General features: G+C 49.2%; 9 protein-coding genes across 9 annotated transcripts; all 9 read left to right on the forward strand.

The window, feature by feature from the left end:
* The first annotated feature begins 9 nt into the window (after window positions 1-9).
* Window positions 10-432, forward strand: LOC126779730 (histone H2B). Its single transcript, XM_050503874.1, has one exon. It carries the CDS (start codon window positions 14-16, stop codon window positions 386-388), a length of 375 nt encoding a protein of 124 aa, XP_050359831.1. The 5' UTR covers window positions 10-13; the 3' UTR covers window positions 389-432.
* A 452-nt stretch (window positions 433-884) lies between these two features.
* On the forward strand, window positions 885-1,786 carry LOC126779680 (histone H3). Its single transcript, XM_050503839.1, has one exon. It carries the CDS (start codon window positions 1,159-1,161, stop codon window positions 1,567-1,569), a length of 411 nt encoding a protein of 136 aa, XP_050359796.1. The 5' UTR covers window positions 885-1,158; the 3' UTR covers window positions 1,570-1,786.
* Window positions 1,787-1,966: 180 nt separating this feature from the next.
* Window positions 1,967-2,708, forward strand: LOC126779702 (histone H4). Its single transcript, XM_050503862.1, has one exon. It carries the CDS (start codon window positions 2,339-2,341, stop codon window positions 2,648-2,650), a length of 312 nt encoding a protein of 103 aa, XP_050359819.1. The 5' UTR covers window positions 1,967-2,338; the 3' UTR covers window positions 2,651-2,708.
* Window positions 2,709-9,294: 6,586 nt separating this feature from the next.
* Window positions 9,295-10,842, forward strand: LOC126779629 (histone H1-like). The gene has a single exon (XM_050503779.1). It carries the CDS (start codon window positions 9,336-9,338, stop codon window positions 10,155-10,157), a length of 822 nt encoding a protein of 273 aa, XP_050359736.1. The 5' UTR covers window positions 9,295-9,335; the 3' UTR covers window positions 10,158-10,842.
* A 48-nt stretch (window positions 10,843-10,890) lies between these two features.
* On the forward strand, window positions 10,891-11,988 carry LOC126779694 (histone H2A). Its single transcript, XM_050503855.1, has one exon. The coding sequence runs from the start codon at window positions 11,250-11,252 to the stop codon at window positions 11,622-11,624; it is 375 nt and encodes a 124-aa protein (XP_050359812.1). The 5' UTR covers window positions 10,891-11,249; the 3' UTR covers window positions 11,625-11,988.
* Window positions 11,989-12,251: 263 nt separating this feature from the next.
* On the forward strand, window positions 12,252-12,929 carry LOC126779691 (histone H2B). The gene has a single exon (XM_050503851.1). The coding sequence runs from the start codon at window positions 12,510-12,512 to the stop codon at window positions 12,882-12,884; it is 375 nt and encodes a 124-aa protein (XP_050359808.1). The 5' UTR covers window positions 12,252-12,509; the 3' UTR covers window positions 12,885-12,929.
* A 451-nt stretch (window positions 12,930-13,380) lies between these two features.
* Window positions 13,381-14,299, forward strand: LOC126779676 (histone H3). The gene has a single exon (XM_050503836.1). The coding sequence runs from the start codon at window positions 13,655-13,657 to the stop codon at window positions 14,063-14,065; it is 411 nt and encodes a 136-aa protein (XP_050359793.1). The 5' UTR covers window positions 13,381-13,654; the 3' UTR covers window positions 14,066-14,299.
* A 135-nt stretch (window positions 14,300-14,434) lies between these two features.
* LOC126779700 (histone H4) lies at window positions 14,435-15,196 on the forward strand. Its single transcript, XM_050503860.1, has one exon. The coding sequence runs from the start codon at window positions 14,827-14,829 to the stop codon at window positions 15,136-15,138; it is 312 nt and encodes a 103-aa protein (XP_050359817.1). The 5' UTR covers window positions 14,435-14,826; the 3' UTR covers window positions 15,139-15,196.
* A 1,209-nt stretch (window positions 15,197-16,405) lies between these two features.
* Window positions 16,406-17,523, forward strand: LOC126779628 (histone H1-like). Its single transcript, XM_050503778.1, has one exon. The coding sequence runs from the start codon at window positions 16,534-16,536 to the stop codon at window positions 17,353-17,355; it is 822 nt and encodes a 273-aa protein (XP_050359735.1). The 5' UTR covers window positions 16,406-16,533; the 3' UTR covers window positions 17,356-17,523.
* Window positions 17,524-18,003: the final 480 nt, after the last annotated feature.

The following is an 18,003-nucleotide window of genomic DNA, read 5'->3' on the forward strand; positions in this document are numbered from 1 at the left end:
CGTCGTCATCATCATGCCGCCCAAGACTAGCGGAAAGGCCGCCAAGAAATCGGGCAAAGCTCAGAAGAATATCTCCAAATCGGATAAGAAGAAGAAGAAGCATAAGAGGAAGGAGAGCTACGCCATCTACATTTACAAAGTACTGAAACAGGTTCATCCCGACACCGGTATCTCGAGTAAGGCCATGTCGATCATGAACTCGTTCGTGAACGACATCTTCGAGCGCATCGCCGCCGAGGCTTCTCGTCTCGCTCACTACAACAAGCGATCGACGATCACATCGAGGGAGGTACAGACGTCGGTGAGGCTGCTTCTACCCGGCGAGCTCGCCAAGCACGCCGTGAGCGAAGGCACTAAGGCCGTAACGAAGTACACGAGCTCTAAGTAAACGAAGTAGTCGCCACTTTCGACGGTTCGACGGACGACGAAGTTCGCGCGCGCGTTTGTGTGTGTGTGTGTGTCCATCGCTTCACATCATAGTAGATCGACAAGATGGCTCATATTATACGCCGCCGCCTCCTCCTCCTCCTCCTCCTCCGCCGCCGCCGTCGTTTCGATCGTCGTTTTCGATGTGCATTCGCATGACGATTACGCTACGATTTATTGAGAAAAAAAGGCCCTTTTCAGGGCCACAAAGAGTTTCGATGAACATATATAACATATACAGTTTCAAACGATTCAGTCGTCACGTTACGTCACGTCACCGACACCATCAACAACAACAACACCACAACCACAAACATACTCGTATATCACCCCGCCCATATTCATTTATTTATTATCTTTGATAGATAGACATATATATTTTAAACTCTTTTTATATTTTATATGTAATTATTATTATATTCGTTTATTTATTATAATAATCATCATCATGGTAGGTCGGTAAGCGTGAACGTACGAGAGGGACATCGTAGCTTAGAGAAAGAGATAGCGATACGTCATTATCGCTGCACCTCCATACGAGCACACCGTACTGCGCGTAGTAGTTACCGGTATAAAAGGAGACACCCGGCCCGTAAATTTTCATTCAGTCTCTGACGTTCATCTCGAGCGGACTCTACTGCTGCTACTACTACTACTACAACTACAACTACAACTACAACTACCACTCTCTAGTTTTCGTGTTTAGTGTTACGTGTTTCGTGTCTCGTGAAGATGGCTCGTACCAAACAGACGGCCCGAAAATCAACCGGCGGTAAGGCGCCGCGGAAGCAACTCGCCACCAAGGCCGCTCGTAAGAGCGCTCCGGCCACGGGAGGTGTGAAGAAACCTCATCGTTACAGACCCGGTACGGTCGCTCTTCGTGAAATACGTCGCTATCAGAAGAGTACGGAACTTTTGATACGCAAGCTGCCGTTCCAGCGTCTTGTCCGTGAGATCGCACAAGACTTCAAGACGGATCTACGTTTCCAGAGTTCGGCCGTTATGGCGTTACAGGAAGCTAGCGAGGCTTACCTCGTCGGTCTATTCGAAGACACGAACCTGTGCGCTATCCACGCCAAGCGTGTAACGATCATGCCCAAGGATATTCAATTGGCGCGTAGGATCCGAGGAGAACGTGCTTAATTACGTGACGTCGTCGATTGCATACTACTGCGTGTGTTTATAATAATAATAAATATACGTAGTAGTAGTATTTGCAAAATATAATTATCAAAAAGGCCCTTTTCAGGGCCGCATATATATATCTGAAAACGAAAAAAAAAAAAATGTTTGTTTCATACGTTCAATCACGTCACGAAATATTATTACAAATTTTAACATAATTCACGAGATCACGTCGAACACGCTATAATAAATATATATATATATATATATATATATATATATATAGTGATTTCAAAACAATATAATACATATAGACAAAACAATATAGAATCAGATAAAGATTTATCTTTTTTTTTAGTAGTAGTAGTAGTAGTAGTAGTAGTAGTAATTGTTTGATATTAATAATATATCTCTGTCGATCTTTTTTTTCTTTATCAGGAATAAATAAATAAATAAAAATTGGAAAGCAAAATAAATCTTCAAAACGAAAACAACACCGGCAAAACCAAACTAAAAACTCTCCCCCCGCACCCGGACACCGTCCCTACCAAAGTCCGATCCGATATCGCCATCTCTTTTCTCTATCTCGCGCGCGCAGCGGCGAACGGCGTACGTAACGTCGTGCGTGTACCAGTCGAGTGACAGTATATATATAACGAAGCTCCTGAATAAAGCGCACGACACAACGTGATCGTCTTTAACCGACATCGGACGGACGCGCTCGGAGTTTTGAACGTTTCTCTCTGTTCTCTCAGTGTGAACCGAAGACGACAACAAGAAATATACAATGACCGGTCGCGGTAAAGGTGGAAAAGGTCTGGGGAAAGGTGGCGCGAAGAGACACAGGAAAGTGCTCCGTGATAACATCCAAGGTATCACGAAACCGGCCATCCGTCGTCTCGCACGCAGAGGTGGTGTGAAACGTATATCCGGTCTGATATACGAGGAGACTCGCGGTGTGCTCAAAGTGTTCCTCGAGAACGTCATCCGCGACGCCGTCACTTACACCGAGCACGCGAAGAGGAAGACCGTGACCGCCATGGACGTCGTGTACGCTCTGAAACGTCAGGGTCGTACTCTCTACGGTTTCGGCGGTTAAAATACTTTAAAAAAAAACAACAACAACAAAAACAAAAAAGGCCCTTTTCAGGGCCGCATATCGATCTGTTTATACATTACTTTATATGAAAATACTCGTTTCATTCGATCGATGACGTTAACGAAGAAAGGGGGTGGTATTCTGTGCGGTACAGATTTTATGTATATTATATGTAATATAATGTGTATAGTATAATTCTATGTATGCGCGTCGATCGACGAATACAGAAGAGTTAGTTATACCGGTTAGTTAGTTATACACACGTAACGATATATATAAAACTCGATTACTCATTTACCTTAATTACATTTACATTATTCGATGATTAAATATATTAATGATGATGAATGTTATTATTATTATTAATATTATTATTATTAAAACAAATTTAAATTCAATACATACATACATGTTATTGCCGTTTAATCGCTTAGTCGCTCTCTCTCTCTCTCTCTCTCTCTCTCTCCCTCTCTCTCCTTTGGGCTCTCCTCCTCTTCACGGCTACGGGCTCAAGCGTCAAGCTACGGGCCGCACACCGGCCGCCGCCGCCGCCGCCGACGACGACGACGACGACGACGACGACGACGACGACGCTGTTGTATCGCACGGTGACACGCGCTCGCTCGCTCGCACGCTCGCTCTTTCGAATCGTTGACCTGTAAGACAAACGATTGTTGTTATTGTTTATACTCTCTTTCGAAACTTCATTATTTATCATTATTTAATAGTTTATATTCTTTCAATATGATTCGCTTGGCAGAGTCCGTTTTCTCGCGCTTCGTACGCAGACTTGCATAGTAGTGTGTTTTACGAACGTCGACTTGGAACAAGCTAAAAATGTTGGTAAATTATTGAATAAGAGTTGTACTTTTACACAGTATCAGTCCGATATCTTCGCTTTCAATTTATCGATAGAACGAAACGTCTAAATCGATTTTAATAGAATAAAAATGACTTTTAAACGAGGCTCGAGGTACGCGTCTAGAACTATATCGAATTTAAACGCGAATCGTAATCATCGTCATCGTTACACGCGACGCGTTCGACTTTCGTATGAACGATAGGTTCATGAGGTATCGTTTCATATAATAGAACGTTTAAAAAATACTTTACTATGTATAAATATCGTATTCAAAAAGATACCTGTTAGTGAAAAGTTTTAAGCGTTCGTACGTGAAATTGTCTAGCGACATCGCGGTTCTCCTTACGGTATTGCTCGGACTCGACTCACTACTAGCGACCTCTCCGCGCTCTCTTATATATATAATATATCGAATCGAATATATATATCGAGGGTATTCTCTGAATATTCTCATATTGTGTTCGGTGAGATTGTTGTATATGTGAGACGTGCCATCTCTCCGATCGAACATTCCCCGCTCCCCGCAACGACCCCCTCCGGTGCCAGTTGTACTCGCCGCGTCCTCCGACGTCGGCTTGAGGAAACGGCCGGTGCTAGTTGCCAGGAGTCTGCCTGCTCAAGAGAAGAGAAGCGCACGAATAGATCCTGCACTTTTTTGATTATCAAAAAATCCTGCAGGATCAACGAAATCAAGGAAAGCTGAAGAATAGAGATACCGGTGTGCACGGACCGAACTTCCGCTCGCGGGCGCTTAGCTGGGCCTCCCCTAGGGGTCTCACCTGGCTTGGTTGCACGCGCCGAGGTCGTGGTGCCCGTGCATACACTCAAGAGCAGCAATCCGACACCACCATCATGTCTGAAGGGGGGGAGCCCCCCCCCTTAGACCAACGCAAGCGTGGCCGAGGCAGGTCCGGCATCGCGCGGTCAGTTGTTCGAAGAGACATCTTCGACAACTCGACCGTGCCTGTCGCCCTCACCCCCGCCGCCGCCCCGCGTATACGCATTATACATGCTGAAACCGGTGGAGAGGACGTCCACCGGGCTGCTGAAGCAGACTTCGCCGTCACTGTAGCTGAGTCTACAGCAGGCGCGGAAGGAGCCAAGCGCCCGAGACCGGACTCTTCGCCGGAGTCCATGGAAGGGGAGGACAAGCGCCCCAAGACCGATGCTTCCACTGCATCACCGCCGTACGGATCGCCGCAGGATTCGGCATCCTCATCGCGCGCGGCATCGCCTACAACGGGCGAAGCAAGCGGAAAAGGACGGCCAAAAGAGTTACCACCGCCGCGATCCCCCTCCCCAATGGAGGGGGGGTCGCAAGACACCTGGCCGCGTGACTCGACGAGCTACGCGGCACTGCCATCGACGGTCGAGGAGAGGACAGCCTCCCGTCCCACTTCACCGCAACCGGGGCCGTCAGGGGTCTCCTATGCGGCGGCCGCTGCCGCTCCAGCGTCGCCCAGGAGTCGGGCCCCCGCACCGGTACCTGCCCCAAGAACGGCGCCTCGTTCCAGCTACCCACCGATTACGGCGGAACGCTTACCTAACTGGACGAGGCACTTCGAGGTGCTAAAAAGCAAGCTTGGACACGCCCCGAACGCACGCCCTTTGGGAAAGGGAGTGCGCTTCCTGCCCGGATCCGCGGAGGAGTTCCGGGTCATCCAGCGCCATCTGACTGAGGCTATGAACCAGGATAAGACTATATCCTGGTTCTGCTATAGCCCAGCCGCGGAACTGCCAACCAAGGTGGCCATTAGGGGGCTACCACTCGACACACCCCCGGAAGAGGTGATCGCCGCCCTGCGCAGTTTAGGGTTCCCTGCGCAGAGCGCGAAGGCGATTCCAGGCGGAAGAGGTCGACATGGGTGCACCTATTTCGTCCAGCTGGTGCACCTGAAGGAGCAGGAGCTCAGGTCACTATACAAGACTACTGAGCTCCTGTGCATGCCCGGCCTGCTGATTGAAGCCTGGAGAGGCGCGAAGAGCCCGCCTCAATGTCACCGCTGCCAGGCATTTGGCCACTCCTCGGCCAATTGCCATAGGCAACAAAAGTGTGTTCGCTGCGCCGGCGAACACCTGGCACGGGACTGCCCGAGACCTCTTTCGGAACCACCGACGTGCGCAAACTGCGCTAAGGCGCATACTGCAAAGGACCGGAGGTGCCCGGTCTTTAAGAAAGAAGCACGAAGGAGGGGCATTAACGTGCCCGCCCCTCACCCGAACGGACCGAGAGCACAGCCAAAGGGGGACAGGGAGCGTGTCCCCCCGGTAGCACCTAAGCAGGTGGTCGGTCGCCCTATCGTCGCAGAACCTAAAGCGACGATAGTAGTCGACCAGCGAACCAAGCAGCCACCCCCTGCGAAGAAAGCCACGGAGGTGCGAGCCAAGCTTGCGCCCCCAACAACTTTGGCGCCTCCAGCCAACCAGCCGACGGCCAGGGACCAGCCTATAAAGGTGCCTAACAAAAAGAAGAGAAGAAAGAGGGCAGCTAGGCCTCCCAGGACTGAGCCTGCGGCGGCATCGACGCCGCAGCCCAGGAAGGCAGCGACGGAGCCAAAGTCCGCTCCGGCTGCCGCCACGCGTCCGGTGGTGAGGCAAGAAGTGCCTCCCCCTGCGCAGATGACTACCTCGGCCAGTGCGAAAGGCCTGGACACCACCATCATCGTCCGGGTCTTCATGGAGGCACTGACGGCAATCCTGGTCGCCTATACACAGGGCCAGGACATAATACCTGCCATCTCAGCTGGAATAGCCGCTCTTGCGAAGCTCAATTCCAGCTGAGAATACTATACTGGAACCCAGGTGGCATACGTGGCCATATCCGGGAGCTGACCCTACTCGCCCAGTCGCAGGATATTCACGTAATCCTCCTGGGCGAGACGAAGCTCTCGGCTGAGATCGAGCTCCGAATCCCGAATTTCTTCGTGTATCGGCGAGATGAAGTCTCTCCCCGGGGCTGCCCATTCAGAGGAACTGCAGCCCTGGTGAGGAGGGATATCATACACGAAGAACTTGCACATGCACCTTTTGTGAGCCTACGTACGCAGGGGGTGCGTGTGCATGCTGGTGAGACGGAGCTGCTGCTGTATGCCGCCTACAAGCCACCCGGACAGGTTTTCTGCAGCACCGATGTCCAATCGCTTATCGACTCGCCGATGCCTACACTGATCGTGGGTGATCTGAACGCGAAGCACCACGCTTGGGGCTCGCGCGTCATCACCCAGGCGGGTAGGCACCTGCTTGAGGATAGCGAACGACAGGGTTACGGTGTGTTGGGTCCAGGAGCGCCGACCCACATACCGACTAACCCTTCGTACCAGCCGGACGTCCTGGACATCGTGCTGCACCACCGACTAGACGCACCCATCGATGTTGAGGTGAATTACGACCTCAACACACAGCACCTGCCGATTGTGGTCACAATCGCCCTCCAGCGCGACTTTACAGTGCCCCGCTCCCCTCGTTTGCGGGTCGACTGGGGGCGCTACTCCTCAGAGCTCTCGGAGTTTGAGCTCACGGTCCCGATCGCGACGACTGAAGATGTGGAAGGAGCTGCTTCTAAAATTTCTGAGGCGATCCAGAAAGCCAGAGAAGCAGCCACCTCTCAAGGAAGCACACCGAGAAGTCGTCAGGACCAGCTGCCGAGCTCGCTCCGAGTGAAGCTGAGGAAGAAACGAGTTCTTCGCCGACTGTGGGCGCGAACGCGCTGCCCGAGGGTGAAGCGTGACCTCAATAGGATTGCAGAGGAAGTGTCGCGTGCGCTCGTGGCTCTCGAGGATGACTACTGGGAGGCCACCATCGATCGAGCATCCGAGCACGACACTACGTTGTACCACCTCTGCAAACAGCTTACCGGACATGACTCGCCTGTTTACCCGCTCCTAGATCGAGCGGGTAACAGAAGATATTCCGCCAGCGACAGAGCAGAGATCCTGGCGGAACATTTGGAGGGTCAATTCACCCCCAATCCACCGGACTTATCAAGAATCGATGTCGTCCATCATCACGCGGCGATCCAGAGGCAAGTGGAGGTATTCCTGTCGGCCCCAATCCCGCCGCTCCAGGGAGACGATTATATCTCTCTGTCCGAGCTGCGGAAGGCCGTCTTCCGATTACCGAAGAGGAAGGCGCCAGGCCCCGACGGAATTACCAACGCCGCGTTGATGCAGCTACCCAACAACTGCCTCGTAGCGCTCGCGAGTGCTTTTAACGGAATACTCCGGACCGGACACTTCCCCGAGGCGTGGAAGAGAGGGAAGGTTATCGCCCTCCCTAAACCCGGGAAGGATCGTCGCCTCCCGGCAAGCTATCGGCCTATCACGCTACTCTCGCACATCGCCAAGCTGTTCGAGCGTCTGTTGCTGCGGAGACTCGCGCCTCACCTGCCCCTGCGCGAGGAGCAGTTCGGATTCCGCAGCGACCATTCAACGACGCTCCAGCTGGCGAGAGTTCTTAGCCACTTAGCCAGTGAGCGAAACAGAGGGCATCCCACCGTCGGGGTCTTTCTCGACATGGAGAAGGCCTTCGACCGGGTGTGGCATGCCGGACTCCTGGCTAAGCTCTTGAACACCTCGGCGCCTCTCGCGTATGTGCGAGTAGTGGCGTCGTTTTTGGAAGGCCGAAGCTTCTATGTCTCGGTGGAAGGCGCGGACTCTCAGCCGCGCCCCATTCGAGCCGGAGTACCCCAGGGTAGCTGCCTGTCACCGCGTCTATACGCGGTGTACACGGACGACATCCCTACCCTCCGCGACCATCTGCGTGAGGGTGAAGAGGATGTGTTGCTGGCCCTGTACGCGGACGACAGCGCATTCTTTTCGTCGTCCTACCACCAGATCGTCGCAATAAATAAGATGCAACGAGTGTTGGATCTGATACCGGATTGGCTAGACAAGTGGAGGATGGCTGTCAACGTCGATAAGACGGCCGCTCTGCTTGTCGGTGCTGACAAGCCGATGCGTCGGCTCACCCTTCGAGGCCAGGACGTGGGATGGCAGACCTCAGTCTGCTACCTGGGGTGTCACTTGGACCGCAGGCTGCGCATGATACCCACCGTTAACAAGGTGGTGAGTCATGCCGCGGCTGCCCGGTCTAAGCTGCACACCCTCTTCACGTCGCGGCTTCCATTAAAGACCAGACTGAGGGTCTACGGTGCCTACGTCCGCTCGCGCCTGACGTATGCGGCCCCCGCCTGGTACGCACTCTGCTCAGCGTACCAGAAGCGGAGGATTCAGATCCAACAGAACCGATGCCTACGCTTGATTGTAGGAGCTCCGAGGTACGTCAGAAATGATGTCATCCATAGAGACACCAGGACGCCCACCGTGGAGGAGTTCGTCCGCAAGCTCGCTCGCTCGCTATTTGCTAAGGCAGATAGCAGTGCGAGCGTACACCTCCACGGTATAGCACCACTTCATGCCAGACCACCTGAGGGGCGTCCGTTACCTCGTGAGCTCCTATTGTCGCCGACCATCAGCGCCGATGCAGGCATCGGTGAAGAGGAAGACGACGATCTGGAGACGCGGTAGGACGACATAACCAGTGAACAACCAACCAACCATTGAAGAAAGATAGCCATTGGGTCACAACGACCCTGGCCCTATGGGCCTAAAAGAATCGACACGACGGTCGAACCGTCGGGGAGGACCATCCCGGGTAGGGGGGGCAACCCCGAGGCCCGTACCCAGACTGGCCTAGGCCAGCCAGGAGGACCATTGATTGATTGATTGAGGGTATTCTCGTGTTATATTCGAGTTGTGCTCGTGCAGTGTGTGTTCATAATATATATAAATAAATCAATAAAAAAAAAAAAAAAAAAATTAAAACATGGCCGACACAGCTGTAGCAACCGAAGCGCCAGCACCGGCGACCCCTGCGAAGAAACCCAAGGCGTCCGCGGTCGCCGCCGCCGGCGGTGGCGCCGCCGCCGCCAAGAAACCGAAAGCGAAACCTACTCACCCTAAAACGTCGGAAATGGTGAACAGCGCCATCAAAGAGTTGAAGGAACGTAGCGGTTCTTCGCTTCAGGCGATCAAGAAATACATCGCGGCTCAATACAAAGTCGATTCGGAAAAATTGGCTCCCTTCATCAGAAAGTATCTGAAGAGCGCCGTAGAATCGGGCGCGCTCATACAGACCAAGGGCAAGGGCGCATCGGGTTCGTTCAAGCTGGAATCGAAAACGTCGGCTTCGAAGAAACCCGCGGGCTCCGGAGCGGGAAGCGGGTCCGGCGGCGGCGGTGGCGGCGGAGGCGGCGGCAAGGCCGCGTCCTCGGCGGCTTCGGGTAAATCGAAGAAGGCCACGTCCGCTCCGGTCGGCGGCGGCAAGGGCGGCGGCGCCGCGGGCAAGAAAGCGGCCGCCGGCGGTGCTTCGTCCGGCACGGCGGCGTCTTCGCCGTCCAAATCTAAGGCGAAGGCTACGATTAAGGACAAAAAAGCGGCAGCGGCTAAAAAGAAACCGGCCGCCGCCGCCGCCAAGAAGGCCGCCGCGGCCGCCGCTCCTTCGAAGGCGAAGGGTGCCGCGTCGAAGGCGAAGAAGAGTGCGAAGCCGCCGACCAAGAAACCTAAAGCACCGAAACCGAAGAAGGCAGCCGCCGCTGCACCGAAGTCGAAACCGGCGGCTAAGAAAGCGGCCGCCGCTAAAAAGTAAGTCCCCCGCCAGCAGCCGCCGCGGTGATAATGACGACGACATCGTTCAAAAGTGTTATCAACAACAACAACAACAACAACAACAACAACAACATCGACAACATACATTTGTCCCGTCCCACGACGACGACTGTGATGATGACGATGCAAGCGTGTGCGGCGCGTAAATCGCACGATAAAAAGCCCTTTTAAGGGCTAACACAAATTTCTTAAGAAACGAAAGAAAAAAAAAAGAAAAAAAAAAAAAAAAAAAAAAAAAAGTTTCGAACGACACGACACGATACGATATACCCTCCTATCCCTCTCTATATAGTACATATACATTTATAGATCACCATCGTGTACTACGTACGAAAGGTTGATATAAGATAGATAAGGAAAATTATATTAAATAACTAAACATATTAATATTTACATACGAACAACACAAACTACACTATTCTTTAAATATTATAATGATAATATTCACGATACCGCTCTAGCCCTACCTTCTCTCTTCCTTTCTCTTACACTTTAATATAATATTTCGCTTTATTATTATTTCAAATAATCATTCGTTTTTCCATTCCATTCCATCGACGACGAACACCACCACAACCACCACCACCACCACCACGAATTCGCACTCACTCGATCACCGGAACCATCTCCCCCGCCCGACTGCCCGAATTTATAACGTAACGTAACGTAACGTAACGAACGACGACGACAGATTTAAAAAAAAAAAAAAAAAAAAAAAAGTAAATATTACAAATAAACATTATTATTAATTAATAAATATATTATTATACGCGCAGTTTACAGTATTAATAATCATTATTAATAAATTATTATTATTATTATACGCGCAGTTTACAGTAAATTCGCGAATGAAAAAAAAAAAAAAAAAAATATCGAACGCTCCGCGATCATCGCTCAGTCAAAAGTCACCTCGATACGTCCGTGCAGATAGACGCGACGCCGTTCCGAGTATATAAAGGCGTTCGACAAATACGATACGAAGTCATTATTCACCGCACAGGCGAGCCGTACGCACGCGTATCGATCCGCGTTTCGTTCGTTATACATTTTAATAAAAACTATCTCTGTCGACATGTCCGGTCGCGGTAAAGGAGGCAAAGTCAAGGGGAAGGCAAAGTCACGTTCCAACCGTGCCGGTCTTCAGTTTCCCGTCGGACGTATACACAGACTGCTGAGGAAGGGTAACTACGCGGAGCGCGTCGGTGCCGGTGCACCGGTATACCTCGCGGCCGTCATGGAATACCTCGCCGCCGAAGTTCTCGAGTTGGCCGGCAACGCTGCCCGCGACAACAAGAAGACTAGGATTATACCGAGACATCTTCAGTTGGCGATCCGTAACGACGAGGAGCTTAACAAGTTACTCTCGGGCGTGACGATCGCACAAGGCGGCGTCCTCCCCAACATCCAAGCCGTTCTGCTGCCCAAGAAGACCGAGAAGAAGGCATAAACTGACGGTGGCTGTGCGCGACAATCGTTCGTTAGACGATGTCTCTGTCCGTCTTCGTCGTCGTCTTTTCATCGATTCGATGATGATGATGATGATGATGATGATTATGATGAAACTATATAATCATATACCACCACCACCACGTGTATCGTGCGTGATACGACGTACGGACGACGGACGTACGAACGACATCGTCCAATCATGATCATTTACAAAAAGGCCCTTTTCAGGGCCACAAAATATATCGTATGTGCAAAATTAAAATGAGGTTTCATAAACGATTTCGACGTCCCGACATATCTTAGATTTATAATATATATTAACTTAGTACTAGACGTTCTCGTTATATCGAAGAAGATGTTTATAATATAGATGTATATAATATATAGTCTCCCTTATTAGTTTTAATTAAAATAATAATAATAAGAGTAATAATCGAACGTATTAATCATTTGAATTATTAATATTATTATTATTATTATTATTATATCAATAGGTAAACTATAATAAGAATAAACGATTCGTATCGAGATCGGAACGGAACGACGGACGATAGAGGGTGTCGAGGTCGAGGGGGGAGGGGGCGGGGGTGTTTGTGGCGGTGTCGTTGTGAAGGGAGGATGGAGTATTTCGTTTAGTATAAGAACCGAATAACCTTTTCCCCTCTCCGGCACCCCGCACTGTGCTCGTTTCCTATTGGTCGATAACGTTCTGCGTCTATACGGCACACCGTACGAGAGAGCGCGATGTGCTTAAAATAAAAATCGCTCGAATGTTTCATCGCATATTCTCTTGCGCTTCCGTGCGGTGCGCACGTGTATATATATACATATATACTGTTGTTTATTATCAGAACTGTGAATTTTTATAATCATCGTCATCATCATGCCGCCCAAGACTAGCGGAAAGGCCGCCAAGAAATCGGGCAAAGCTCAGAAGAATATCTCCAAATCGGATAAGAAGAAGAAGAAGCATAAGAGGAAGGAGAGCTACGCCATCTACATTTACAAAGTACTGAAACAGGTTCATCCCGACACCGGTATCTCGAGTAAGGCCATGTCGATCATGAACTCGTTCGTGAACGACATCTTCGAGCGCATCGCCGCCGAGGCTTCTCGTCTCGCTCACTACAACAAGCGATCGACGATCACATCGAGGGAGGTACAGACGTCGGTGAGGCTGCTTCTACCCGGCGAGCTCGCCAAGCACGCCGTGAGCGAAGGCACTAAGGCCGTAACGAAGTACACGAGCTCTAAGTAAACGAAGTAGTCGCCACTTTCGACGGTTCGACGGACGACGAAGTTCGCGCGCGCGTTTGTGTGTGTGTGTGTGTCCATCGCTTCACATCATAGTAGATCGACAAGATGGCTCATATTATACGCCGCCGCCTCCTCCTCCTCCTCCTCCTCCGCCGCCGCCGTCGTTTCGATCGTCGTTTTCGATGTGCATTCGCATGACGATTACGCTACGATTTATTGAGAAAAAAAGGCCCTTTTCAGGGCCACAAAGAGTTTCGATGAACATATATAACATATACAGTTTCAAACGATTCAGTCGTCACGTTACGTCACGTCACCGACACCATCAACAACAACAACACCACAACCACAAACATACTCGTATATCACCCCGCCCATATTCATTTATTTATTATCTTTGATAGATAGACATATATATTTTAAACTCTTTTTATATTTTATATGTAATTATTATTATATTCGTTTATTTATTATAATAATCATCATCATGGTAGGTCGGTAAGCGTGAACGTACGAGAGGGACATCGTAGCTTAGAGAAAGAGATAGCGATACGTCATTATCGCTGCACCTCCATACGAGCACACCGTACTGCGCGTAGTAGTTACCGGTATAAAAGGAGACACCCGGCCCGTAAATTTTCATTCAGTCTCTGACGTTCATCTCGAGCGGACTCTACTGCTGCTACTACTACTACTACAACTACAACTACAACTACAACTACCACTCTCTAGTTTTCGTGTTTAGTGTTACGTGTTTCGTGTCTCGTGAAGATGGCTCGTACCAAACAGACGGCCCGAAAATCAACCGGCGGTAAGGCGCCGCGGAAGCAACTCGCCACCAAGGCCGCTCGTAAGAGCGCTCCGGCCACGGGAGGTGTGAAGAAACCTCATCGTTACAGACCCGGTACGGTCGCTCTTCGTGAAATACGTCGCTATCAGAAGAGTACGGAACTTTTGATACGCAAGCTGCCGTTCCAGCGTCTTGTCCGTGAGATCGCACAAGACTTCAAGACGGATCTACGTTTCCAGAGTTCGGCCGTTATGGCGTTACAGGAAGCTAGCGAGGCTTACCTCGTCGGTCTATTCGAAGACACGAACCTGTGCGCTATCCACGCCAAGCGTGTAACGATCATGCCCAAGGATATTCAATTGGCGCGTAGGATCCGAGGAGAACGTGCTTAATTACGTGACGTCGTCGATTGCATACTACTGCGTGTGTTTATAATAATAATAAATATACGTAGTAGTAGTATTTGCAAAATATAATTATCAAAAAGGCCCTTTTCAGGGCCGCATATATATATCTGAAAACGAAAAAAAAAAAAATGTTTGTTTCATACGTTCAATCACGTCACGAAATATTATTACAAATTTTAACATAATTCACGAGATCACGTCGAACACGCTATAATAAATATATATATATATATATATATATATAGTGATTTCAAAACAATATAATACATATAGACAAAACAATATAGAATCAGATAAAGATTTATCTTTTTTTTTAGTAGTAGTAGTAGTAGTAGTAGTAGTAGTAATTGTTTGATATTAATAATATATCTCTGTCGATCTTTTTTTTCTTTATCAGGAATAAATAAATAAATAAAAATTGGAAAGCAAAATAAATCTTCAAAACGAAAACAACACCGGCAAAACCAAACTAAAAACTCTCCCCCCGCACCCGGACACCGTCCCTACCAAAGTCCGATCCGATATCGCCATCTCTTTTCTCTATCTCGCGCGCGCAGCGGCGAACGGCGTACGTAACGTCGTGCGTGTACCAGTCGAGTGACAGTATATATATAACGAAGCTCCTGAATAAAGCGCACGACACAACGTGATCGTCTTTAACCGACATCGGACGGACGCGCTCGGAGTTTTGAACGTTTCTCTCTGTTCTCTCAGTGTGAACCGAAGACGACAACAAGAAATATACAATGACCGGTCGCGGTAAAGGTGGAAAAGGTCTGGGGAAAGGTGGCGCGAAGAGACACAGGAAAGTGCTCCGTGATAACATCCAAGGTATCACGAAACCGGCCATCCGTCGTCTCGCACGCAGAGGTGGTGTGAAACGTATATCCGGTCTGATATACGAGGAGACTCGCGGTGTGCTCAAAGTGTTCCTCGAGAACGTCATCCGCGACGCCGTCACTTACACCGAGCACGCGAAGAGGAAGACCGTGACCGCCATGGACGTCGTGTACGCTCTGAAACGTCAGGGTCGTACTCTCTACGGTTTCGGCGGTTAAAATACTTTAAAAAAAAACAACAACAACAAAAACAAAAAAGGCCCTTTTCAGGGCCGCATATCGATCTGTTTATACATTACTTTATATGAAAATACTCGTTTCATTCGATCGATGACGTTAACGAAGAAAGGGGGTGGTATTCTGTGCGGTACAGATTTTATGTATATTATATGTAATATAATGTGTATAGTATAATTCTATGTATGCGCGTCGATCGACGAATACAGAAGAGTTAGTTATACCGGTTAGTTAGTTATACACACGTAACGATATATATAAAACTCGATTACTCATTTACCTTAATTACATTTACATTATTCGATGATTAAATATATTAATGATGATGAATGTTATTATTATTATTAATATTATTATTATTAAAACAAATTTAAATTCAATACATACATACATGTTATTGCCGTTTAATCGCTTAGTCGCTCTCTCTCTCTCTCTCTCTCTCTCTCTCCCTCTCTCTCCTTTGGGCTCTCCTCCTCTTCACGGCTACGGGCTCAAGCGTCAAGCTACGGGCCGCACACCGGCCGCCGCCGCCGCCGCCGACGACGACGACGACGACGACGACGACGACGACGACGCTGTTGTATCGCACGGTGACACGCGCTCGCTCGCTCGCACGCTCGCTCTTTCGAATCGTTGACCTGTAAGACAAACGATTGTTGTTATTGTTTATACTCTCTTTCGAAACTTCATTATTTATCATTATTTAATAGTTTATATTCTTTCAATATGATTCGCTTGGCAGAGTCCGTTTTCTCGCGCTTCGTACGCAGACTTGCATAGTAGTGTGTTTTACGAACGTCGACTTGGAACAAGCTAAAAATGTTGGTAAATTATTGAATAAGAGTTGTACTTTTACACAGTATCAGTCCGATATCTTCGCTTTCAATTTATCGATAGAACGAAACGTCTAAATCGATTTTAATAGAATAAAAATGACTTTTAAACGAGGCTCGAGGTACGCGTCTAGAACTATATCGAATTTAAACGCGAATCGTAATCATCGTCATCGTTACACGCGACGCGTTCGACTTTCGTATGAACGATAGGTTCATGAGGTATCGTTTCATATAATAGAACGTTTAAAAAATACTTTACTATGTATAAATATCGTATTCAAAAAGATACCTGTTAGTGAAAAGTTTTAAGCGTTCGTACGTGAAATTGTCTAGCGACATCGCGGTTCTCCTTACGGTATTGCTCGGACTCGACTCACTACTAGCGACCTCTCCGCGCTCTCTTATATATATAATATATCGAATCGAATATATATAGATTGAGGGTATTCTCGTGTTATATTCGAGTTGTGCTCGTGCAGTGTGTGTTCATAATATATATAAATAAATCAATCAAAAAAAAAAAAAAAAAAAAAATTAAAACATGGCCGACACAGCTGTAGCAACCGAAGCGCCAGCACCGGCGACCCCTGCGAAGAAACCCAAGGCGTCCGCGGTCGCCGCCGCCGGCGGTGGCGCCGCCGCCGCCAAGAAACCGAAAGCGAAACCTACTCACCCTAAAACGTCGGAAATGGTGAACAGCGCCATCAAAGAGTTGAAGGAACGTAGCGGTTCTTCGCTTCAGGCGATCAAGAAATACATCGCGGCTCAATACAAAGTCGATTCGGAAAAATTGGCTCCCTTCATCAGAAAGTATCTGAAGAGCGCCGTAGAATCGGGCGCGCTCATACAGACCAAGGGCAAGGGCGCATCGGGTTCGTTCAAGCTGGAATCGAAAACGTCGGCTTCGAAGAAACCCGCGGGCTCCGGAGCGGGAAGCGGGTCCGGCGGCGGCGGTGGCGGCGGAGGCGGCGGCAAGGCCGCGTCCTCGGCGGCTTCGGGTAAATCGAAGAAGGCCACGTCCGCTCCGGTCGGCGGCGGCAAGGGCGGCGGCGCCGCGGGCAAGAAAGCGGCCGCCGGCGGTGCTTCGTCCGGCACGGCGGCGTCTTCGCCGTCCAAATCTAAGGCGAAGGCTACGATTAAGGACAAAAAAGCGGCAGCGGCTAAAAAGAAACCGGCCGCCGCCGCCGCCAAGAAGGCCGCCGCGGCCGCCGCTCCTTCGAAGGCGAAGGGTGCCGCGTCGAAGGCGAAGAAGAGTGCGAAGCCGCCGACCAAGAAACCTAAAGCACCGAAACCGAAGAAGGCAGCCGCCGCTGCACCGAAGTCGAAACCGGCGGCTAAGAAAGCGGCCGCCGCTAAAAAGTAAGTCCCCCGCCAGCAGCCGCCGCGGTGATAATGACGACGACATCGTTCAAAAGTGTTATCAACAACAACAACTACAACAACAACAACAACAACATCGACAACATACATTTGTCCCGTCCCACGACGACGACTGTGATGATGACGATGCAAGCGTGTGCGGCGCGTAAATCGCACGATAAAAAGCCCTTTTCAGGGCTAACACAAATTTCTTAAGAATCGAAAGAAAGAAAGAAGAAGAAGAAAAAAAAAAAAAAAAAAAGTTTCGAACGACACGACACGATACGATATACCCTCCTATCCCTCTCTATATAGTACATATACATTTATAGATCACCATCGTGTACTACGTACGAAAGGTTGATATAAGATAGATAAGGAAAATTATATTAAATAACTAAACATATTAATATTTACATACGAACAACACAAACTACACTATTCTTTAAATATTATAATGATAATATTCACGATACCGCTCTAGCCCTACCTTCTCTCTTCCTTTCTCTTACACTTTAATATAATATTTCGCTTTATTATTATTTCAAATAATCATTCGTTTTTCCATTCCATTCCATCGACGACGAACACCACCACAACCACCACCACCACCACCACGAATTCGCACTCACTCGATCACCGGAACCATCTC

The sequence above is a fragment of the Nymphalis io genome, chromosome 29, assembly GCF_905147045.1.
Source record: "Nymphalis io chromosome 29, ilAglIoxx1.1, whole genome shotgun sequence".
In the NCBI taxonomy this organism is placed as follows: domain Eukaryota; kingdom Metazoa; phylum Arthropoda; class Insecta; order Lepidoptera; family Nymphalidae; genus Nymphalis; species Nymphalis io.